General features: G+C 39.7%; 1 protein-coding gene across 2 annotated transcripts in view; it reads right to left on the reverse strand.

Moving 5' to 3' along the window:
- Positions 1 to 970: 970 nt before the first annotated feature.
- The window catches only part of LIX1 (limb and CNS expressed 1), a 41,093-nt gene continuing 16,048 nt past the window's right edge, over positions 971 to 26,015 (reverse strand). The window contains exons 3-6 of one of the 2 annotated variants that reach the window (XM_084629244.1): positions 15,145 to 15,285; positions 9,388 to 9,483; positions 4,276 to 4,353; positions 971 to 2,397 (exon numbers count right to left, since the gene is read on the reverse strand). In XM_084629244.1, the coding sequence (XP_084485370.1) occupies positions 2,137 to 2,397; positions 4,276 to 4,353; positions 9,388 to 9,483; positions 15,145 to 15,285 (576 nt within the window). In that variant the 3' untranslated portion in view covers positions 971 to 2,136. Of the gene's footprint in view, positions 2,422 to 4,275; positions 4,354 to 9,387; positions 9,484 to 15,144; positions 15,286 to 26,015 lie in introns of both variants that reach the window. The other variant, XM_084629243.1, reaches the window with a different exon arrangement.

The raw sequence follows: 26,015 nt of genomic DNA on the forward strand, positions 1-26,015 counted from the left end.
GTAGAAGCTCCTAGTACAATAATTAAGGGGGAGGGGGAGTGTTTCTTTTCTTACTAAATAACTTCTACCAGAAATTTTGGAAACCTGACAAATATTTATTTTTTTTCATTTATTGTGTATGTTATGGTAGTTCCTAGGGGCAATCTGAGGATAGACCCCAACTGTATTCAACCCTGTACAAACAGACTAAAAGACAGTCACTACACAAAAAAGCTTGAAGACAATTGATATCTCGTCAAGATTCTTTTCTCTGCAGATAAGCTATGATTTGCTTTGCTATGCTTCCATCACCACTAGTAAGGTGAATGGTTTTCCAGCAGCAGTTCTATCATTCTTGTTGCACCATTCCTGGTTTCCTCTTTTGCTTCACAGGTGGCTACTTTCCTGGACCCTAACTTTACTTTGGATGGTAAAAGAATGAGGCAGTTTTGTTTCAAAGTATTCATTTCTCTACTTTGAAATACATGACATTTAAAAGTATTAATGGCCATATTTTCATAACACTGTGAGTACTAGATTGGACCTGCCCTACTTACACAAGAAAAATGCTAATTTAAGTCAATTCAATTAATTGAAAAAAAACTTCCAGTCAGATGATTTTATTTGAGAAAGAACTATAGAATCAGGTTCTTGGTCAGGGCGGGGAAACTACGGTCCACAAGCCACACCACACAGCTCGGTCCTGCTGTAGCTCTCCAGCTGGGCCCACACCATGTGGCTCCCGGAAGCCACAACATCGCCCTGCTCTGGCTCCTACATGCTCCAATGAGAGCTGCAGGGGCGGTGCCTGCGGATGGGGCAGCGTGCAGAACTGCCTGGCAGCACCTCTGTATAGGAGCCAGAGAATGGACATGCCACTGCTTCCGGGAACCACTTGAGGTAAGCGCTGCTCAGAGCCTGCACCCCCTGAACCTCTCCCAATGCCCCAGCCCTGATCCCCCTCCCACTCTCCAAACCCCTCAATCCCAGCCCAGAGCACCCACCTGCACCCCAAGCCTCTCATACCCAGAGCCCACACCCCCAACCCCATTTTGTGAGCATTCATAGCCTGCCATAAAATTTCTATTTCCCGATGTGGCCCTTGGTGGTTAAATGTTAGTTGCAGATCTCAATCCCCCCCCACCACCCTTATTACAAAATAAGCTATGGGTATTTATAATATGCTAACACCTGACAATCAGTTATTCACACTACATTTTACATAGTATAAGTAAGTCAATCCACTCTAATTTTAGTTGGCTTTTATTTGCTTGTATTTTTGCAATAATAAAAGTGTAAAATGTAAGACCCCGAAGTCTAGCTCTACTGCAATCCCAGGGTATGATTGCAGCACAGAGAGATGTATCTCGGCTAGCTTTAATCTAGCTAGTTCCGGTACCAGAGCATTGAAGCTGCAACAGCGTGGGCTTCAGCACAGGCTGTACAAGCCCATCCAGAACCCTACTCAGGTAGCATGAGCTGAAGCCTGTGTTGCCATGGCTTCACTGCTCTGGTACCCAAACTGGCTTGGGTTTAGACATAAAAGGTCAAAAGTCCTGTACTGGTTTGCAGTTGTAAATGCAGTGAGGCTTTTGCAGAAAAGCTGTTTTTAAATTTTTTTTTACAGTTTGTGCTGTTGGAAGAATCTTGCTACAGTAACAGTGAGAAAATAAACTACATGGACTTCAGCCATACTATTTGCTTGCATTGTCAATAGGAAACCAGAACAGTGTAGAAGAAAGTCTGTGGGCGTAATAGGCCCCTATGCATAAACTATAGTCCTTCACATCACCTGGTATTAGTGATCTCTAGCTTTTTTTTTTTTTATTAGGTCTGTATGAACCCTTTGACCAAATATTTTCCTCATCTCTGTACTAAGCTCTCTTGGTGAGGAAGACTTTGTACTGATCAACACAGTCCATCACCAATATGCACTAAAGTTTTCTGCAGCAATTTTCCATTCAGGTTATATGAATGGTATATTAAAGCTATCACTTAATAGACCAGAGGATTGTGTTTTTGTGCTGAGCTGAAGCTGAAAAATATTTTCTTTCAAAAATGTGACTACTTCAACTCCTCGAGTGAATATACAAAATGGCAAATGGCTGTATGTTGGAGTTCAGTGTTATAATCCTACTTCAGGGCAGCAGGGCTCTGCTAGTGACAGCCACTTAAGGCCAGGTCCATTTGATCATCATTTGAGGATGAGGTTACTTGGTCGCTGTAGATCTGGCTTAGTGCTAAACTCAGTATTTCCTTCTTTTCTTTGTGAAACCGCAATTCTTGTCCAGCTTTCCTGGCTTCCTCCAGCTCTCTCAAGGCCACTTGTAGCTCTTGGGAAATAATTCCTGGAGATTCTTGCTCCTTCATAATCCAGTCCAGGGCCATATGACTTCTCATCCTTTCATCTAAGGAATACTGGGAATAATAGGAAATTACTTCCTATTACCCAAGAAATTCACAACAGAAATAAGTTATTAACAAAGAGATTCTCCTTTTAGTCAAACAGGTTCTAGCAGAACTTCCTAGCTTCTGTTCTGAAATTTTAGCCAATATGATATTCCAGAGTATATCAGCAAATTTGTATCTTTCAAACACAACTAGCTAAAAGAAGCTAATGTGATCATAAATCTAATGATGAAAAATGTAACACCCTAATCTTAATTTTAAATTAGAACATTTAATATACTCGTGAATTTTTTAAAACAATCCTTATATTGTTAACATGCCATTCAGATTTTGAAGGAATTCTTGTGCGACCAATATACCATTTTACATTATATTACATCATTCACTATGAAGACTCTTACAGGTCTCAATCCTGCAAAGATTTATGTGTATGCTATGGGCGCTTACTTCTTACTGCCTCCCCCACACCCTCCCAGGTTGAGTGGGGGGGTAGGGGGAGCGAGAGAGCGTGAGTGTGTATGTGAAAAGCTAAACACATAAATAAATATTGGTAGGATTGGTGCCTATGTGTGTAATGACTTACAAACAGAGAAGGCTCTGTTCTTGTGAATGCTCTTTTCAGAACAGGGTCTGAAACAGATATACAGACTCTGCACCAAGATCGCATCAACCACCACTGAAATCCAGCCCCATGTGGGATGACACACAGCAACTGTTTAACCGTGCATAACATTGAATAAGCATAATATTTTTAGAAGAGGAAATTAGAACACCTCGGGGCTTGTCTTCACTATCTGGGGGATCAACGCGCAGCGTTGTGAAGACCCGCTAAATTGATCTCCGATTGATCTCCCATCGACTCCACTGGAACGAGACGCATAAGGTAACTCAATGGGAGACCTGTTGACCCAGCGCAGTGCAGACGCTGGAATAAGTCGACCTAAGGTGAATAACGTGAATAATGTAGCTAGAGTTGCGTCACTTAGGTAGACTTAGCCCCGTAGTGTAGACCTGCCCTCAGTCATCTGTGAGTCTGGAAGGAATGTTGGTAAGAAGAAAGTATATTTGTGTACCAACACTTTTAAGGTTCTTCATAGCCCAGTTAATATTTGCAAGTACGCTTTTGAAAAGCAACTTTTTTAACAGATGCCTGAAAGTGATTTTTTTCCCCTTTGGACAACATACTGTATAGGGTGCATGCATTATCTTTAAGATGTAAGCATTCACCCTGATATACTTCCATGTATTTTCACAAAAACATAAGATGAGAATAAGAAGTTTCGCCTATAGTTTATTTCAGTAAATTTTCCTGCTTATTTATTTTCCATCTTTGTCAATTGGTAACTAGACAACGAATGGCAACAGATAAATGCCAGGGGCAGAACTCTGTTCAAGAACTTTACTTTTCAAGGGCCAGTTTTGTTTAGAGTCAGTTTCACTTTCTTGGTGCTGCAGGGTTTGGATTTCAGGCACTGCAGGAGAAAGTGTTTTGTTAAAAAACATTTTTAATAAAAAAATTAAAAGCCATGAAAATATTTTTATTTATAGATGTTACAGTATGTACTTGGGGACCAAATGTAAATGGAGCATCCATATAACTTATACTTTTGGACTTAAAATGGGAAGGGTAAGCGCAAACTTTAAATAATTGAAGAAGAAGAAGAATTAAAACAAAGGAGGCTAATAGTTATGCCTAGCTTTGTTTTCTTTTACCTTAGTTATATCAAAATAGACTGTTGCTTGGTCATCACAAGAGATGATTTAGAAAAGCAATTTCTTCCAACTGTCACCTCTGCACAAATTTGTTTTTGATTCTCTGAATCCCTTGATCTCGGTTCCTGGTTATATAAACCAGTCACAAAGTGGGAGCTAATTGTAATATCTTACCTGACGGGAGCACTTTGTTTCACGTAGGGCTTTAAGGCTTCCATTCCAATGCAGCAGCTGAAAGACGATCATCAGCTCCTGCAGAATGAAAGCACATTGAATACTGATGGAAATCTTCAAAAGTGGCACTTTTGCTCTTTTAAGACAAGTATGACCCTAAATCTACACTATTTTAAAGAAACAAAATTGACCCTAATCACATTAAAGGGTGTAAGGCATTAATGAAAGGCATATGGACATGCAGCTGGAAGCTAGACATTCCATGGCCCTTTTCAAAGAAAACAGGCAATAACCCCTGTGTGCTGGACAATATTCCCACTCTCAAAGTATAGGTTTTAGGCTTGATTCTGCCACATGCTGAGCATCTTTGTTAGGAGTTGTGGCCTCAGCAACCCTCGCCTTTAGTCACAGGTTTGAGGGCACTCAGCGCCCCACAAGAAGCACCCAGTATCTTGAAGTACCAGCCCCTTAAAATCGACAGCATGTGTGAACTATTGTTGAAAGCACAGTAGAATATCTTTGTTTTTCTAGATAGTGACTGCATGGCAACAAATTTAATTATTTTCTTTGCACTGAGATACTTCTAGTATGCAGGCACCACATAAAACCAAATTTTGTTCAGCATGTGAAATTAACCTAACCCCTTCCCTTACACCAAACTGAAGCAGTATTGTATCAGCACTATAAGACACATATCAGTAATCTGAAAGTTCTTTGAATTCAACAGGGTTACCTTCACATATAAATAGCTACATAACTAGCAATGATACATTTCCTCGTATAGGCAAAAGTAGATCATCACGTCCAAATCTAATAAACTTCTGTTGAGGGACACCAGTTTTTAAACAGATGCCTTCCCCAATCAAATTATCACTGATTATTAGGGTAAAATGAAATGGAAACTTTGTAAATTACCAATTTTTTATAGTGAAACAAGAATAGATATTGCACCAATAAAAATAAATGGATTTAAAATTGCAGCTTGGCTTACATGCTTTATCAGGGCAAAAGCTACACTGTGTACATTTGCACTCAATTTGAGTCATTGTCTCAGTATTTACTACATTTGGAGTACTAATGAGAAAAATAGCCTCTCTTAGCTTCCCACATTCCATGCAAAGCGCAGAGAATTTTACTTCTAAATACGGTTTCTTTTACAAAGCTGCTAAATTAGATTCATTAATTTAAAAAACTTTGTTTTGTAAACTTTTCCCAAAAACATAAGGTCAGCTATTTCTTTTAGATTTGTGCATTAGAGCGCACATTTTACTACTAATTTTATTACCTCAGTTTTACAGATGGAGAAAGTTAGCAGGCATGTTAAATGATCCACTAAAGGCCTCAGAGAGAGTTAGCTCCAGGGTGCATGCAAGGGACTTCTGCAAGATCTATCTGTACTGGTGCCTGGAACATATTTAGCAAACACTCAGACGTGTTTATCATGAGAGAAGACACAGCACTTTTTATTGGCTTTGAGTGCACACACTAGTGCCCTGCCCATAGTAAACATTAGATTTAGATTGATGGATGAGATAAAGATGTCACTGAAAATCCTGCCTTAACTGGGAGTCCAGCTTTACCTCGATGTCACAGGAAATGATGTACTGGAAATGACTATGTACCAGAAATGTTATGACCTAAACCTTTGCCCTTCAAGGATATGTCCTAATCCTATCCAACTCCTGACCCCTCATGGGAAGGCCCACCTTACCTAGTGAGGAAAACCAACAGGATTTGATGGACAGGGCAGGACCCCTAAACCAGGGCCTAATGAGTATCCCCACCCCTTAAAAAAATAATGAAGAAACACAGCTAAATGCAAGAAAAAGGGCAAAATATAAAAGGAAGAGAGAGTGAGGTTTAAAAATTTGTGACGAGACCTGTTAAAGGGAAATCAAGGATCTTTAAAAAAGACATGTTAAAATTTAAATGTTAACCAAAAACACCCCAATATTTTTTCTCACATGAATAATTTGAAAAGGGCCTAACCACGCCTCTAGTACTAGACCCAAAACCCTCCTTTGCTAGAGAGGATGTAGTATGTGGCCTCAAACCGTAAACCAGAGGCCGGTAAATAGCACCAACTCCTTGGAAATGAGAGAGAACTGCAACTAAAAGTATGAGAAAAGCTAAAATGCAAAAAGGTTTTTAAAAGCCTTGCAAAGAGATAGATCGTTTTAAGGAAAAAGGGACATTTGTAAACAGAAGTGTTAGCTAAAAGCACTGCATGTTTTCTCACATGCATAACTGAAGAGAAATTTGTGAAAGCTGTAGGTATTTATAATGATACTTTACAATAATCTGTTATGTGATATTATTACACGTTTGTTAAAAAGCAAATATTAAGATTTTTATTTAAAGAATTGTTGATAACCTTCTATAAGTACTAAAAGAGAGGGAGAAAATACAAATGGGAATTCAGAAGAACTGAGCCGTTACAGATTCTGAATCCCTGTAGATATTCACATTGTTATTGCAAAAGGACTGTCAATATCTTTGAAAAGTCAGTTCATCTCATCTGAATCCTCTCTTCTCAATTGTTGATCTTAATACATGCACTAAATCATTCCATTTCTCTTGATTTTTTTAAAATTTGAATTGGTATCCTTCGCTCATCCATCAACCCAAATCTGAAGTTTACTATCAGCAGAGTACAGCTCAGCCAACCTGCTTGGGCTGCTCAAAATAATCTAGTTCAAAATTCACATCTCTCAGTAATAGTGAGATTGTGCCACCCCATTTGCATAGCCATTTCCTCTGTCCACTAATTTGATTCTGATCTTTACATTGTGTATGTATTTGCTTGCCTCTGTTAGACAAATCTGAATGTTCACAGGAGGAGTGCTTGAGCCAGTCTCAATTCATAAACATTGTCATTTAAAAAAAAAATCCCAAACCTAAATTATAGTCACTTTGTGATTCACATGCACACCTTAGTCTATTTTTCTTCAGAAGCAAATACCTCATTCAATGAGAATTTGAAAAATAGGTGGGTCATATTTAAAAACCTCATCCCATAAACATGTTTCTTTCATAGAGTTCTATAAACTGGGATGAGGTTTTTAAATATGTCTTGGCTATTTAGAATGATATAAACAAACACACCTACCTGGAGATTGTATTAGTTCTACAATATATTAAATGCTCGCAGGCACGAATCAGGGGCAACATCTCTCTGACTGAATTATAACCTTGAAAAGATTAGCTGACAAAGTACAAGACATAATCACCATTCCCCCCAATTACCAGGCATTAAAACAGGAATATTCTTCCCTGTATACATTACTTTACACAGCATTTAGCTATTCATGGTAAAATCAAATTTAATGTGCAGTGCTGGACTTCAGACTTCCCTGTAAGTGATAAAGCAGTAGAACACTTGCATTGTCTTTAGGATATAGCTAATCAGTATAAGAGTGCATATGTGCAAATAGAGAACATTACTGTTAATTGAAAGGCTGATTATTGCAGAGGCCTATCAGATTTTTGGTTAGTTCCCATGGCATATTCTCCAATAATGCAGATTAAGACAACTGCCACTTTTAATTAGGGACTAGAATAAAGTCATTTTTAAAAAAAATTCAGCTGGATAATTTCGGTCAGCATTTATCAAGTGCTGAATATGAATATAGCACTATGGAGGATATGAACAGGGAAATCAGAAGATGCACACACCAAAGATCTGGATGGAAGGAGGTTGGCAGCCGAGGAGCAGGGAAGAAGAGAGGTGGGCCACTTCTAGAATAGCCATGATCACATGATGTTGCCATTGTATGATAATTGGTATTTGTTTTATGGCTTTTAGTCACTCAAATTAGAAGTGTGATATTAATTTAACTTTCCCCATTGTAGCCATGCAGTCCTGAGCCCTCATCTGAAATGCAACTACTTTTATTTGACACATAAAGACCTACAAATGAGTTGAGCTTTTAAAAAAGTATTTTCCCAACATATATTCAAACAACAATCAAATCAAGCTAACAAGGGGGGGATATTGCAGGGCCAGATCAATTTGCATTTTAATAAGTAACAGTGGGAGAAGAACCCAGCATAAATCTTCCTTCACCAGGAGACTCCATGTCGCCTCCTCGCAGCTTGAATAAACTTTACCTTGGGGGGTAACATTCAAATGAATCCATTCCAAAGGTTCACTGGACTATTAAAGAGGGGCAAATAATCCCAAATTATCTTTCACTGCAGAAGAGAAAGGAACCAAGCGCTTTGGACTTCATGGGAGATCCTGACACAAAGGGGAGGTCAGCCATCTTGCTGGAAGGTACTTTGAAAAAAAGGCATACAGTCCTGAGCCCTCATCTGAAAGGCAACTACTTTTATTTGACACACAAAGACTTACAAATGAGTTGAGCTTTTAAAAAAGTATTTTCCCAACATATATTCAAACAACAATCAAATATTAAGTTTAATGCTGGATAAACCTGTTAAGTGGTGAAGTCCTGTTAGTTAGTGCATGATTATTGCATGTTCCATATGTAGTGGTATTTTGTGAAGCCTATTTTAACATGTGTCAAGTCATGTGAGTCTACCACCAAGTACTAATGTCAAGAGGAAGAAGTGGGCCTTTTATGTTTAAGATATTTATCAATCCAACCTGATAGCCTGATGATCTTTAATAGGGTGTGATGTACCTTGGTAACAACTGGATATCACAGATCTTGGATTCATGAGAAGCAGGCCGCGTCCCAGCCTAAAAAGCTCTTTGAGGTGGTCTATACAGCTGTTTCCTGCTTGGAGAGATTCGTACTTTACTACGTCCACTTCATTCTACAGCAACCATAATTCTTTCTGATCAAAGCTCTTTTTCAGGTTCAGCTGCTCTATGCTTCTTTACAGAAGACATAACACCTTCCTTTTTTAGGTACCATGAGCTGGATGAAGTAAAGACATACAGCATTTCCATGAAGAAAAACAAATAACCAAGCCTGAAGAGATGCTGCTCCAAAACAGAGAAAGCAGAGAACAAGGCAACGGGCCAGGTGGACAGAGGGTCTGACAGTTCCCTCTTGATATCAGCCAGCCTACCCAACACACTGTCTTCAGACTTAACTATTCAAAAGTGAATAAATCAGGAAGCACAATTTTATATTCTTGTACCTGAAATTCTAACATAGTTTTCCCCATGTTTGACTCCAACATATAATGATAGGCCCCGATGCTTGTGCTTGGGTCATCCGCATCACTTAAAGTACCCTTGGGAAGGAAACAAGAAAGAGATTAGTACTGGGATGTTTGGTTATACATATTCTAAGTTTTAATAATTTATGAAAAAAATTCCAGTGCTGAAAACTTGAACCATCTGTCATGCCCCTCCTTCCCTTTCCTGATAAACTATTTGGAAGTGCAGATCAGTGAATCACAGCTACATTGACATGATCCTTTGTGATGCCAACCCTTTCCAGCACCATGTGGGAATTCTGAAAGTGCTGTGACAGTTTATTTCTAGTTTATTTTAGTTTATTTCTAGTTAAATATTGATCTTCCTAACAGGAAACCTTGTGCATCCTTAGGAGATTTGCCAGTCTTCCTGGAGTGATGCTGAATGAGGACTCCAACTATCATATCATCACTTGGAGTGGGGATACAGGGGGGAAAAAAGACTAACTAGAGATGATTGAACCTCTAAAGGCTTGTGTTTGTGTTAGCATCCAGAAGCTTAGGTGTTTGTTTGATGTGCTGAGCTGTGCTCACCCACAGACCCCACGCCCTTTTGTAGTTCCAATCATACTTCTAGTGACATGTCTGGGAGCCATTCCTACACAAAATAGGCTTGATCTTGGGTAGAAGCCCTGTGACCTGCTCCAGATTAAAAGAGAGCACACTGGAGGGGTTGAGAAGTAGGATGCTGAGTCTTGGGCCCCCCCTCTCACCAAGAAACCTGCCACTCATGAAAATAAGTGTGTGATGGGAGAAAGGGCTAATTTGGGACTTCCAGTATCTCCCCGAAAGAGATGAAGGTCATATATTTGACCATTTCAGAACATTCATTGACTGATTCCCACTCAGTCAGTGCCTGCTTAGCTTCATTCAACTTTAGAATTCCTACTCCCGTGTTATGCTTACCATCTACATTCCCAGAGTAGATGATAGTCTTATTTATTTTTCTTAAAGTGCATTTTGTTCAGACCTGTCCAACTACACTCACTGATTTCAAGGACATCAAGATGCTATCTATCAATTTATTTAATTATCTGAGCAGTTTTAGTAGTTTCCTACATTGTTCTCATATTCCAAAATCCATTTTTCATTACTGATTTGTCCGTAAGCATGGGACTTTTCAGGATGTGGGCTTCCTTATGTGTTTGACCAATGCTCCAATATTCTTCACAGGAAGCTGATCTCTTGTTTGAGTCTGCTGCCCACCAGATAAGGTCCTGGTGTTTGTTTCTGTAGCATGTTTGTTTTATGTGATGAGGTTACAAGTCCCACACCCAACCTTAGGTCCATGTCTCATTTATTATTCAGAGCTGTCCACAGGTGGAGATTTCCCCATCCATCACACAGGGGATGTGCTTAGTAGCTTCTGATGCCCCATATTCAGCCAAAAAGATGAAGCACATCTGATTGATCTGGACATGATGGCAAAGTGAGGATACATGAATTTTAAGTGGTAGGCTGCAACTTTTATTGCACAGGGGAGGGGCATTACCCACCCATCCTCCATATTCCTTTATACCTGGCATTCTAGTGCAGGGGTTACCAAATAACCCATAACTCAGGGTAGGTTCCCCTGAGCCTACCCCTGGGACTCAACTTGCTTTGAGTCCTTCTCCCTCCCTCCTGTAAAGGGGACAAAAGATTCACAAGGGGGGAGGGGACATGAGCCTGTGAGAGTCGCAAGGTTTCATCCTATCAGATAAGCCCATGACCTGTCAGCAAAATCTCAGGTCTTTTATCTTTGGGAACCATTCATTGTATCCTTTTAATCACACTAGAAACCAGCTTCAGGGCTAGCCCGTGACTAGCTTGATCACACTCCCCACAACCAAACCACCTGTTATCACAGCTGCTGCCCCCATCCATTCTTACAGATTCAGGCCAATAGAAACAGATGTATCTATGTGTGACACTCTGTACTTCAAAATAGCACCTTATAACCCCCATATTCACCACTGTGATAGGATTATGATATATTTTGTATGAAGTATGCCTTGTGAGGTATCATTTTAAAAGTCTTGATCTGTTGAACATTAATAGCCTGTTGGATTGTTTGTGAAGTTAGGAAGTATTGCTCTACGTGCTACTGAAAGATGTTGTGAGGTTGGGAATGCCCACAGCCAGCCTTTCAGTTGCAACAAAGGAGGGCCCAGACGGTGTTAATGGCTCATCAAAAAACAATCTATTATTCAAGAAGCTCCTTAGAGAAGAGACATATGCAATGGAGACTGCTTCACCAATGGCGGCTGACTGACCTCACCTCACAGCAAGGATCTTTCTAGCAGCTGGAAGAAAGTATAAAAGAGGGAGAGTGACATCATCACTTGGCCTCTTCCCCCACCCCATCTCAACACCCTGGAAGCATGTCTGGAAGACTATAAGGTCTATCAGGCCAGCCTTACATAGCTCATGGAGTTTGTGACACAGGAAGGGCATTGTCATGAGTGGCCCATACTGACACACCACAGTCAAGGGCAGGCATGTGGGAGGAACCCTGCTGGATTAATTGCAGAAAGGAAATTAAGCCCATTCCATTTTAACTGCAGTTGATCCTGAAGGCCAAGAAATTATTTTTATTTGCGTTCTTTGTACCCCACGAGGTGGTTGGATTATGTGACCTGGCCAGAAGGCCAAGCCAGAGAAGACCCACTGAGGCCGACTTATAGCCTGCAGGGGCACTGGGAGCTGAAGAAAATGGCGACACTGCTCCTGGACATCAGTGGGCACTCGAAGAAGAAAGTGCAACCCACCACACCCTCATCAAATGTCCCCCTTTGCTTCCCCCTCCTGTTCAGGCAGCTGGGTGGCCACTTTCTGCCCTTGGCAATGGATGTGTTACTTGGACTGGCTTCAAAGGGCCCTCAGTGACTTACTGGAATTTTGAGATGGGGCTTGGCTTTTGATTGGAATGGAAATTTCCAATAAATAAAAAAATAGGAGTTAACTCTCCAAATCACTTCTGAATTAATCTGAGAGTCAGTGGTAGTTCAGAAATACATAGTGTTTCATGTTGATGCCTCTTGCCCTCTACCCGCTCGCTCTTCACTGTCTCAGTGATCTATTGATATGAAACTACCTCCTGTCCCCAGTCTTTTCCTGGCTCTGTAGGACTGCTGCCCATTCATCAAGGTTTACTTATTTGAGATGATCCACCAAAAATGTCAGTTAAATTAGTCCAGTCTACCTGCAGGCATTTATGAAAGACTTATCACCCTGGTACCTATGTGCTGACTGTTCAGAGCTGGAGTCCCATACACTATCTCTATGATAATGAGGGCATATTGATGGACCTATAGTGGCACGAGTCATAATTAAGCAAATACTTTTTCAATGGACCCCTGGAGTAGCATGAAGTAGCTAGGAAAGGAAGTGGATAAATTCCCCATAAATTTGAATTTGTTTATTTTTTTCTTTTTGGAAACCTAAAAAAGGAGCATCTGAGTGAACTACTTTTGATAAATTCCCTCTCATAACTCTAGGTGTTCAGTGGCAGCTGTGCAGAGTTGAACCGATCCCTACACAAGGTAGTTCCTCTAACTGAAATGTCAGCAAATGTATAGCTTTTGAATGCTGTAACATTAACACACTGCAGCTGAAATATTTATGCTGGCTTTTAAATATCCCTGAGGAAATCCACCCTGAAGTCTGCAAAGTGTATACCCTTTTACCTTCAAAATTTCCATAAAAAATGATGAATTACCTTAAATTGAACCTCTCTTTAAATTTCATGTATAAATAAATCATGCCCCATTTTTCCAAACTGACATGGATTTTTGTTCCTCCAAAGTGTATGAGAGTCAACATACTGGGAAAGAAAGCTCTCCTTTCATCCACAGACCAGATATAGGCCAGGCCTCCTTACATTGCTCTATCAGTTCACCTAAATTATAGCAACTCCTCTTCCCTTTTCCCGGTCCATCCCATAAAGGAGAATGAGATTTTCAGCTGAAAAGGGGAAAACTAATGTGCCTCACTAAAAGCTGTTAACAGTGTTTCTAAACTATTTTAAATCCACTCCACATTTGTTATCAGAAGCTTCTTCTGAAAAGATGGGAAGAATTCAACGAACCCTTCGTCAATCCAGGACATAAGCCTATCAGTGAGCCTGCACTTTCATTTAAAAAAAATTGCTACATCCTACATTGATTTTAGACACAATGCTGAACTAGAAATTGAGTCTTGTTTTTTTGTTTTGTTTTTTAATTATAACTCCAAAGTCTGTTCGGCCAATCTTTACCATGACAATAGTTGGAAAAACCCAGACCCTAGTGATGTCAGTCGGGGACAAGTAGAAGTGATAGGCCAGAGTTAATGGGAGTTCGAGAGAAATTGTTCCTTGAAACTATTTAGGAAAGTTTACAAAGGAATTATGTTTTCCCGCTCATGTTTACTTACGTATGGTAATTTACGAAAAAAACCAGATTTGGTTGATCTTTTCAAAGCAATGCAGGAAATTTAGCCATACACTTTCCATTAATTGAGAGGACAGTGCAAGATGGTCCTCAAACACTGTTTCAAAATATCTAAAGTATTCATTACAACTATTAGGACCCACTCCTTGAAGGTGCTGAGAACAGTCAACTTCCATTAACTCAATAGTGTGGGAGGGGATACTGAAGCTTAGCTCATCCGTTACTTGTTCCATGGACATTTTCCAGGTATAAACTAATTTTACATTTATATCAGCCTTATATAAATGTAGATGGGTTTTATTTATATCAGCTTATAATATTTTATATTTAGCTATATATATGAATCATTCATATAAGCTATGTATATAATATGTGTTAGACATTTGTTAAACTTCACCCAATATTGAAATGCACCCATCTCTGGCTGGTAGAAAATGATAGCTGAAAACAGTGCACAACATAAAAATATTCCCATTTTTCATACTTTACATTAGATAATTAAAAATGAAACTATAACATCCCCCTCCTCCACTCCACACACACACTTGGGAAGAAGGAAAATGCAGACCTTGGGCCAGATCCTCAGTTACCATACATCAGCACACCTCCATTGATGTGCAGCAGCAGAGCCGCAGTGATATCACCTAAATATCTGTCTCCTTGCTCTTAGAGTATGAACTCTCTGGGGCAGGAACCATGTCTCCCCTCTGTGTTTGTGGAGTGCTTAGCACAACTGGGCCCTGATCTAGACTGGGGCCTCCAGGGCAGTACAATTAAATAAATATTAAATAATAACCACCTTGAAAGACATTTAGTCTTTGGTTATCAGATTAGGTTTTTTATTCCAAACTTTAACTTAACAGCACACAGTTGATTTTCACTTGATGTCCTGCACAATGGACAGCAATGCAGATGTCGGGGGTCTTTTCCCTCTATTGTGGTTGATTCAGTTTTGGTATTTAATGTCAAAGGTTCCTTCCCTCACTCATTTCCCTACCAGAGTAACTATAATGTTAAGGAATAAACCACTGAAATAGAGATACATTGAAATAAATTAAGGATCTGGAACTAGAGTCCCCTACAGATTACATAAGCAAATTAAACTCCCTGCGTTCCAGAGCCTGTATCTGATTTTTAAGTGTTTACTAAAGAGTTAACAGATTATCAATGAAGACAGAGTTATGTAGGATCTAATATTAATTCCATTGAAGTAGTTTCCTCAATTAGCTACAATTTTATATCAACATTGCTGACAACAACTCAAGAAACATAGTTTGGTACTTACACTGGTTGAGGAAACAGCTTCTTGAACACTTTCCATAATGAATTCCTTTGTGATCTTGCGACAGGGCAATTCATTGAACAGAGAGTTGATCAGAGCCACTTTTGCAGCATCTCGTCTTGCCTCTGCTCTGCTTAAGCAGCACTGAAATTGCACATTAATACAGAGCGAGTTACAGACCTCAGGAAAACTACTCTAGTTCACCTTAGGCCTATTTTTGTCTTTATTAATACAACAGAAAGTCCTTTCAAAGCCCAAATGAAAATTATATTTCTACACAAACATTGGCCAACGTGCTTTTATCAGTAAAGCTGGTTGACTTTTCACACAAAAATATTTTTCACTGAAAAATTGCCTTTTCTCCAAAATGAAACTTTTTACTTACTAAACTTACTAAATTGTCAACATTATCAAAAATTTCTAATTTTTGCAAACTTCTGTGATATTTTTACTGAATTTTTATTGAAATAATTTTTGAAGTCTATACATTTTTTCATTGACTGCAAACCCTATTTTCACTGAAAACCAAGTTTCTGGTAAATAAAAAATAAAAACTTTTAAAAAAATAGAAACATGGGTAAAAATTAACAGAGACATTCATGAAAAATAGAGCCAATTTAAACAAAGACATGAGAAAAGACCCTAAATTTCTTGGTGAAATTGTTTTCCCATTTTTTGACCAGCTCTGCTAATCAGTATTATCCAAACATTCTATGGATGCAGTTTTTCAAAGGAGCCTGAGAGCAAGGCTCCCAGCTTCCATTGACTTTCCCTTCATTAGACACCTTTAAAAATCCAAGCTCATATTAATTTCCTCTATTCTAATCATAGTGTGAGAAAATCTTATTAGCACTTTCAAGCACCGTGCTTGCTATCCCACCAACAAACAGAAATTAATACAGAAGGGACCTCTTCAGTTTATTCATTTATCACATACTGGGAGTTCTGCTGAAGTGCATCTCATACAGGCAACGTGGATAGAAGGTGATAATTTTTAGATATGATGTCAGGAATTAGACACCTTCATTTTTTACCCTGTGTATGACTCACTAGCTACTCTTTAGCGATTGCCCATTTACAGCAACACACACATTTAAATGATTCTTCCATCAGCTTTCCTCAGATCCTGAGTTATTTAAAGCCTGATCCAAAGCCCACTGAAGTCAGTGGCAGTCTTTCCATTTACTTTAATTGGCTGTGGATGAATCCCTTGGTACAGATGTGCTCTTTTACCAGTGGGAGACTTGGGCACCTATGAACAAGATGATTTTTTCTGTCCTCTCTATAAGCAAGGAAAATGCAGGTATATTCACCAAAAACAAGTACTTGTGATGTTTCAAAAGCTTATCTTTTTAAGTGATTAAACTTAATGTTTAGAGCCAAAGAAAACCATTTTGCTTTCTTTTTACAAACGTTCCATTCTTAGCCCATCTGTTTAAAGAATGAGTTTTCTAAAAGGAAAATCATTTTAATTCCCCTTTTATAGCTTAATTTTTACTCACTAAATTTAATATTTTGAACATGCCTCAAGAAGCCTAACCCCACAGCTACTCATGATATGTAAAATACTTGACCCTTCTGTGAGCAATTCCATGCACCTTTTATATCCATTTAGAGTTGTCTAGATCAACACATTTTACTACTCTATGGTTTTCCTTCATTAGTTTTAAATATTCTCTTGTAGGTTGCATGTAAGTATCTCTGCTTTCTAAAATTCAGAGAACAAAACTCAGACTTGTATGTTTTTAATAATAAACTTTATAATAAAAACCAATCCAAATAATTTAGATGTAAACCATCTTTGTGAAGCTGAAACCCAGTGAAAATGACAGATAAAAGAAACTTAGTTTTTAAGTAAGGCCAGCAAAGTAGCAGATCAAAGAAGATGCATACATTTATAAGAAAATGGTAAGCCTTTAGAGATCAAGAGATCTACCAATCTGGAAGAGTAGAACAATCCTTAACATTTTCTAAATGTAACAGGGGATATAAAAGCAAAATATATTATAATTGTAAACTGTGACATATGACTTTCCCTCTACAATTTTTTCTTTAATTTAAATGTTTTCAGTCTCTCGAGAATGAAACTGATTAGAACTCATTTGAGCTGGGGAGTAAAAGGGCAAAATTTTAATTTAGTTTCTCAGAGGGCAAAAGTTTTCGGCATGGGCTGTTTGACTCAAATGTTACAAAGAAGTCTTGAATTATCAGGGCTTAAGTTATAGCGGAACAGTGAATATTAAGGGAGCATTCACCCTTTTTTATTGGTGATTGGTCCCATGACTGAGCTCCATCTTTATACTCCCTTGCAGTGGATGGGGGTAGGGAAGAGAGATGGTAGGAGGTCTACAGTGATATAACTTTACGCATATTGAAAGCTAGTAACCAGCAGTTATAGCAGCTTTGGATATGACGTCTTAAACAGTGTAGCTGGTTGGCTGAGGAGGGACGCAGCTCCCATGTCCAGCCCACTCACTGCAGTCCCTATCACCTCAGCCCAACCAGTCACAGCCCACACTGTTCCTCAATCACTCGGGTGACATATTTCCCCAAAGGGAAAACAGGACACTACCTGGGGCTCACCCAAACTTCCCCGCTCCCATGCAGGGTCAGCCCAAGCCCCTTCCATGCAGGGCCGGGCCAAGCCACTTGCCCCCCCTGTCTGGGGATGATCCATGCCATTCACCCCCTTTGGCCTGAGCTCCTCACCCCCCAGGCCCATGTGGGGCCAGCCCGAGCCACATGCTCAAGACCTTCCTGCCCCCATGTGGGGCTGACGTCACGGCCCACCCACATGTTCCGCTGTGCCCCACTAGGGGTCGCACCCCACTTTTTTTGCCAAAATTGGGCATTTGTACTGTTTGCTCATGCCAACTGATGATCCGTTGGCAAGCGCAAGTGGGATACATGCCCAGTTTTGCCAAAAAAAGTGGGGACAGCCAGGACAGGGCTTAAAAAAGGGACGGTCCTGGCCAAAACAGGATGTATGGTCACCTACCACTCACCCTCAAACATCCTGCCCCCAGTCTCAACCCACCCACAACTCACCCTAAAGCTGCCCCCAACATCTCTCACCTCACAGCCACCGAGCCAAGTTGTAACACCATTCACTCAAATCACTCCTCACGATGGAGAGGTGGCCGTGCCACCCCTAAGTGGCACTGTGATACCATGCACCGGGTCCTAATGTCTCTCACTCAAATTTGGCCCAGCTGTCCCCCTGTCATGATGGAGAGGTGGCTGGGCCAAACCTACGTGACACTGAAGTATCAATTAGGTTTGAGATGGGGGCCCTGTTCAAGTGCATATTAGTTAATTTGAGTCTGGAAAGCAGCTTGGAAAAAGAAATAAAATTTGCAATGTGGCCTAAAAGTCAACCAATTTGGTTCTGTGGGATCACTAGGGGCAAGAGAGTAAGTTCCAGAGCTGACAGGAGGACTAACCCACCTCAGGTGAACGTATGCTTAAGCATCCTTAGTTGATCTCAAATGCCAGATTAAACATGAGAAGAGAAACAATCTCTAAATCACAAAAGGCTCAAAACATAAAGGGCTTCATAGATCAGAATCAATTCCTTTCATCACACCTGGAAGCAAATGATGAGAAAAGTACAGTTTCTGGAGCACATATGTAATATGTTCCCCACCCAAAGTACTGCTAAGTAAGGAAGCATCTGCTTTCTGATCCAGCTAAGCTTCTACGCAGTTTTCAAGTGTTGCCCCAAAACTGAGTACATTATAATCAAAATCTGGATAAGAAAGGGGCAACTATGCCAAAGTTTGCATCTCATAGGTGTAGGCCTGAGACCTGATCAACCCTCACCCCCCATATTAAACTCAGGGCGTTCACCCATAAAATTGAAAGAAGAAAAAAAAAGAATGTTCAAATGTGGCAATTTTGTTTCCAAGCACTGATGAGGAAAGGACTCTTGTCGGGGCTGCTGTCTGGATATTCCCAAACAGGCAAGGATCTAACAAGATCCCTTCCCCCCAGCCAGCAAACCTGAGCAACAAAAGGTGGGCAAATAAGTAAGCGCACAGTTATTTCCTGTAGCTATTGCTTCACATCCCTTCTGTCTCACCAAGTTTCAGCCAGCTAGCTCTCCCCCCAAGACTCAAATCTTAAAAAGCCTTGGGGGAAAGTAATTCCAGGTCTGATGAAATAGAGATGGTGAGGTGAGTGTCATCCCTCTTCTAACGATGCCACAGCACTAATAATACTGTGGTAGCACCTCACATACACATGAAAAAGAATAGAATCCTATCTGGGCAGAGCAATTGTCCAGTACTGTCCTCCGACAGAAAAGAATGAAAACATTGAAAAGGAACTCTACTGTGCAGGCTGTTACTGGGATAGACTTAGGACTTCAGTTTTATGGGCTGAACTCAGCACCTTTCACTAGTACTGCAATCACTTACATGGAGAGAGAAGCTCATGTAGCAGTTCCCCTGAAACATTCAAACTGCAGTTCCTTTATATAGTTTAGGTTACAGTTTTTCATCTGCAGAACTTTCAGATGAATTTCACTGACCCTTACGGTCTGAAAAATCATGAATGCAATGTCAGTGCGATTTTTGCAACCACCTGGTTATTTTAACAAAGACACGAGACAAACACAGTAGCTGGAAAATTCTACAGACTTGTTCTTAATGTGTAAAGTGAGAGTATTTTTCCTTCCCTACACTGAATAAGGTTTGAGAACTTGGTTTATTGTTAAAGCTGATATTTTTACCCTCCGATATAAAAATGCTCAACCAAAATTGACCCAAGCAATTCCTTGAGCAAGAAACTTTTCACACAGGTCTACAAGAAAACGGAAGCTTTCATTATTATGCATTCAGCAGCCTATTTGAAAGAAAATCCTAGAAAAGCTTGTAACCTGTAGGGGTGAGGGATTCTTATGGAGCTGTCTTGAATTCCTATTCAATCCTTATTCTACACTTTACCCCCTTGCATTCTACTGTTCTATTTTGAGGCAAAGCTCCTTCTATTCACTCTGCTCAACAGACAAAAAACAAGCCAAAGTTTACGGGGGGTGGGTGGGTGGAAGTAGAGATCCTGCCTTTTATTAAAATAACCAGCATCTTTTGATTCATTGGGCTGGTATTTAAAAATTGTGAATTAGTCTGTACATGACTTTAGAATATCACGGACTTCTCTCCATCTTCATGTTTCTGTTTAGAGAATTCCACTACCTAACATCCCCTAAAAAAAATTAACATTACAATATGCTAGATGTTTGATTAAAAGGCTCTCACTGTTCTTTGTGATTTTAATGTCTCCAGATAGAAATATCTGACATTAAAATAACCTCATTAGAAATGTACAATACTTTAAAACACTCAATAAAAACTAAAGCCTCTTCAAACTTTGCAAGGAAGAAGTATAGAATATTTAAAATAGGTGTTATTTCATAACTAAAAAAACCCTATAATGATATTCAGGCAAGCCATTTGCCATATACACAGTAAAGTCATCCTTTACTTATTTTTCTCTTAGGAATAACTTAGTTTTATAAACCCAATTTCTTGTGAGAAAGGAGTATCTTAATTCACTGGACATCGAGACTCATCACCTGATGTACATAAACATATGGTTTTCATCTACATCTTCATTGTAGCCTTAGGTAACTTCCCAAAAGCACATACTCGACTGTTAGGAGGCACGCAATTTTCCCATAAGCCTCTGCCTTTTTCCATCCTCAGATATTTTTGCCTGTCTTTATTTTAATCCCCAGATTTTATAGTAAAACTGGGCTGGGGATAAAAGTAAAGATCATTAATATGTATTGCCTCATGGGACTTGGACTCCATCTTTCAGAGCTCATCCCACTATTGGAGGGGTGACTCTCTTCATCCCACCTCACACCAAAACCAAAAATCTGATTACCAGGCACTTTCACTCACTGCAAAGATTTTCAGTGTTGTGCTGCCAACAGTCTAACAAGTGGATCCCTCAAAAATGTTCCAACTGTCTGCAATACATGTGACTTTTCCTAAGTAAAAGGCTCTTCCCTCCAAAAATATAAAATTCCGTCAAACCCAATACTTTCCCCAAACTCCACCCTCATGTCTAGCAAATGAATACACTTCCACCCCTCCACAATGGAACAATTCTGTCCTTCTCAATTCTATCTATACCTCCTTACTCTACACCTCTCAACCCACAATGCTTCCAACTACCCAGGACCTTACAGAGGCTACTCTAGTGACTTCCCTACCTGGCAGAGGTTCCTTTACTTCAACTGTAGTTGAGGCAGGAAGGTTGTCCTGCAGCCTCTGGCTCTGGAATGATTGACTGAGTAGAGAGTGGATCACCTCTGGTGGCGGGTGTAGGTTGCAGGAATGGCTTTTGGGGTGGGCAGGTCGCCTCTGACTGATGGAAATATCTGTGTTGTGAAGACATTAGCTTGCCCCCAGGCTGTTGAGGAGGCTTGTTGGTAGAACTGGGCAAATAACTGATTTTTTTGGTTCACAGGCAAGTTTGAGAACTTTTATTTCATTTAATGTCTAACTACTACTACTAGTGACAAATTTAGGCAAATTGAAAAAAAACAGTTTAGGATCAAACAATGTGATTTATTCAAGCACAAATTGATTTTTTAAATTCACAAAACAAGAGGGGGGGCATGGAATAAGTGTTGGCAGTTTCCCTGTAGCCTTTAACCCAGTGGTTAGGGCACTCACTTGGAACAGGGGAGACCTAGGTTCAATTTCCCCCTCTGCCCACTATGGAAAAGGATTTGAACATAGGTCTCCCCACCTCTCAGGAGGGTACCCAATGCACTAGGCTATGGGATATTCTCTCTCAATTGCTCTGATTGAAGCTGTTCCACTTGGGACAGCTGCACCCTGCTTACCCATTCCTGTTCCTCCAGAAAGAGGGGGGACTGCTGCCTCTCCTGGAGGGAAGAAGTGGGACTCAGGCTGCTAACCTGGCCTCTTTGGGAGGAACTGGATAAACCCCTACTAGTGTCACTAAATGAAGGGGGAAGACAATAGCATGAGTACAAGGTCATAGAGGTGAAGTCATGGAGATCCCATGTCATGATGTGTCTAGGACCCTGGGTTACCTTAAGCTGACTCGGCAATGACTGAGGTAGACTCCTGCCCAGTGAAGCAGCAGCTTCCTCCTATCTGATCTCCTCGTTAAGCACCTGAAGAGGCTGGAAAGTGAGGTGGAGGGGGCAGAACTAGGGCGTGCCTTTCCCCTCCTCCTCCATGAACCTAGTGGTGCTTACAGGGAATGCAGGAAGAGAATTTCTCTTGTAGCAGCTGCCAACCCAGTCCAAGAAAAACCTGATAATTTTAGCAAGCACAGCCCACCTTAGCTTTTTTGGGCAGACTTATGAAACAACTTATTGTCTCCTCCTGGCCTCCCTTGTTATTTTAACAGACTCATGTCCCCCATTATCTCCCCACTATGCACAAAGCCAGCCTTGGTGACATGATTCTTTGGGAAACTTCCAAATTTGAATGACTCATTTTATGTAAAAAGCATTTGGAGGTGGAAACCAGGATCTTTAGGTTTTTTTCATCTTCCTTCCCACTGCCTGGTGCCGAAGGGTGCTGGAACTAGGGTGCTGCCACACACACTGGGCTTGCAGTAGTAACAACAACCCAAATACATGGTTTCTGCCTTCAGCACCCCACACTGTAAAAATTGTTCCAGCTCCACTGCACAGCAGTTTGCTCCTTTAGCTCTAGCAATATTTTTTTATCAATTTAGATGATCAAGGCTATCTTTTCAGGGTGACGGACTGGAAAATAAAGCAAGATGAGATATTCCTTATGGGAGGCCAAAGGACAGTTACGTTAACAAGGGATGTGTGAGATGCTGCTAGCCTGCCCAACATCAATGGTCTCCCTTTCCTCCCCAGCCCCCCAGTCACAAGTTTTAGCTATAATGATCTAAAATATAGAATAATAGAATTATTTCCAGTTGGAGAAACAAGACACAGCAAGAGGGGTAGACTTTACTGCTTCCCAGGTTATCTGGTGAACGATAGGATTGCAAAAATAACTGAAACCAGGGATAAAAATGCTGCATAGTGAGCGAGCATGGAAGATAACTAGATTTTTGGCTTAGAAACATTTTTGATGTGAGGAGGAGGAGGAAAGATTTCTCTCTTTTGGTGCATTTGATTTTTACGAATTAAAATTGAGCAATTTTAATTCTACATTTCAGCTCAAGTTTGATACCACTGTTATTGTCAAAACACACTTTTATATTCTAGTAATACACATTTTGGAAATATACAATACATGTGCTTGCATATTTTGGTGATGAGCAATATAGAAATGCCAATTAAACACACACTGTCATTTTAAATTCTGCTCAAGGAAGCTTTTACCCGGCCCCCCCGCAAACAAGCTAAAAGTTCATTAATCAAAATCACACAATTAATTCATTACTGTTCCTTGTTAAAATGAAAGCTAAGCTTGGATCACAACTCCTTTCAATGTGTTTTTAAAGTTAAAATATTCAGCAAAGTTCTCCTGGGTATTAAAAGCAAAAAGACCTGCTAAAAACCATGAGTGGCTTGATGACTAAGTTCAGCAAAAGGGGAGCCAGAAGCTGATCAACTGGGCCTTATGTTGGTGCCCTTTTGGTAAATGGAAATTACTTCACAGTTTTCAGAGTTGGTCATGGTATGTGGTTGTTGGTATTGAGTGCCCAGAATAAAAATGGTATAAAGAAACTCCTTCAAACATAGCCTTCATAAGTATTAGACAATGGGACTTAAAATAAATGCAAGAGAAATGCAAGTGTCAGAACTGTATCCCATAGCATTTAATTCTGAATTCTGAGCAAAGACTCAGAACAGATCACTGTTTAAAACTAATTTAGTTAGAGCAGAGACTCTATAATTTATTTGGACTATGGTGCCTAGTGCTTTTTGGGGGGTGCTATAAAATAATAAAAATCATGAACTTAGTACATTTAAAGAAGTCTGTAGATTGAAAGCATGGATATCTATTGGGTAAGATACAGGTAGTTCATTATTAAACCTTTCTAGTGGAATTTCAATGCTTGTCTCTGATGAGCAGTTGGCAATTAGACCCATCTGCTCATTCCTAATACCCTTCCCTAAAGGATGAATGGAACCAATCTACTAAAGTCCTTGTGGGACTACTTAAAGAGAGTAGAGGGATTACCCAGAGTATCCAGCCTAATATTCTTTCTCTCACATTCCATCGCTGCAGTTAGCTGGCATCAAAGCAGACCTTCATGACTGGCTGTAGAAATATTGCTGGCATATAATGGATGTTACATGCATAGTCACAGCATTAAAATTACATAATCAAATGTTTTGTAATGCACAGGAGAGATATATGATTATATGAAGAGCATTATAGAAATTAATATTTGTGCATTTGTGGGCCTAGTGTTGGCAAAGTATGTTGAAATATTATATCATGATGATGGCATAGAAGGTATATTGGAACCTACAAAAGATGTATGGCTAATTCGCCAGAATACATTTCCTCAATTTTCCTCTCATGTCTTATTTTGAAAAGCCAAGTGGATAAAACTGACCAACTTTGACAGTCAGTTTTCATGATAAGTTTTCAAAACATCTTAGATTCAGGAAATTCTAGGTTGTTTTCGGCAACAATGTTAACAATGCTCTAGAGAATTTCATAACATGATGATTTAAACATAAGGAAAACTAGACCCAAAATGATCATAAGAAGACCTCAGAGAAAAAACAAACAAATCCCAAAAGAAGAATCTTGATCTTTAATTTTTTTTTAAAAAAAAGAATGTGACAGCAACATTTAAATAAACTTTTCCCCAAGTGAAGTATTTTGGATTGAAATTAAGCCATATATCTTTTCATATTGTGTTAGAAGTTTATTTTTTATTCTGAAGTACACAGCACAAAAATATGCTGTACTTGATCTGATGGAAAACACTCTGTGCTCTCCTAAACATCTTTTAGTACACTTCAGTGACTTGTCAGAGGTTTCAGACGCTCTAGCTAGACAAATTATGACATGGTAATTCTCCCAAACACCTTATGAGGGAAAAACACCTTCAGAAATAGAGCAAGATAAAGACTTTGGAGCTCTGTGTACTGTCACTAAAGAATGAGGGCCTTATCCTAAACTGGAGCAAATCAGCATAATTCCGTAGACTATGAGATCAGATCCTTGACTTCAATGGAGCTATGTGATTTATATTAGATGAGGACCTGGCCTCAAAAGTTTAAAACTAAAAATATGTTTAGCATTGTGGAACACTTATTACCATCCTGTGCAGCTGAAATGGAATAAAATCTCCTGGTCACAATCAAAGCTGGGGTAATGGAGTTCAATTAACATGTACCAGCTGAGGATCTGGTTCTCCCATGCTTAGCTGAAAGAGGGCTGTTGTCCCATCACTTTCAGAGGATCTTCCTTCACATTGTGCCCTGAAAAACTGATCCAGCAAATAATGCAACATTTGCTATCTCTGAATTGGCATTTGGATCCATCATATACTAAGCAGAAAGCCTAAATCTAAAGTAATCTGAAAGTCCTTGGGATGCTGTTCACGTTAGTTTAAAATGCTTAAAATCCTAGATCCTTAATAGATGATATGTATGCTTTGAAAATTACAACTAAATTGACAGTAGTTAAAAGTTACTTTTTCCTTTGTCTGCTGACACTTGTACCTATTGTATTGAACCTACTGAGGAGGAAGTTGATTGTGGAGGTTGGTTTTCAGGTGAAGATGACCTGAAGCTTTCTACTACTACTTTGTAGATGAAAGAACTTGTCTGAGGAGAGGAACTGTTTTATTTTGTCACTGACATGGCCTTTGTTTTTTCCAGGGTGATTGATTGCTGGATTTTGATTCTGGATCAGTAGAGTCACAACTTCAGTCAC

The sequence above is a fragment of the Lepidochelys olivacea genome (genome assembly GCF_965140295.1).
Source record: "Lepidochelys olivacea isolate rLepOli2 genome assembly, chromosome: 5".
NCBI classification, from domain to species: Eukaryota; Metazoa; Chordata; order Testudines; family Cheloniidae; genus Lepidochelys; species Lepidochelys olivacea.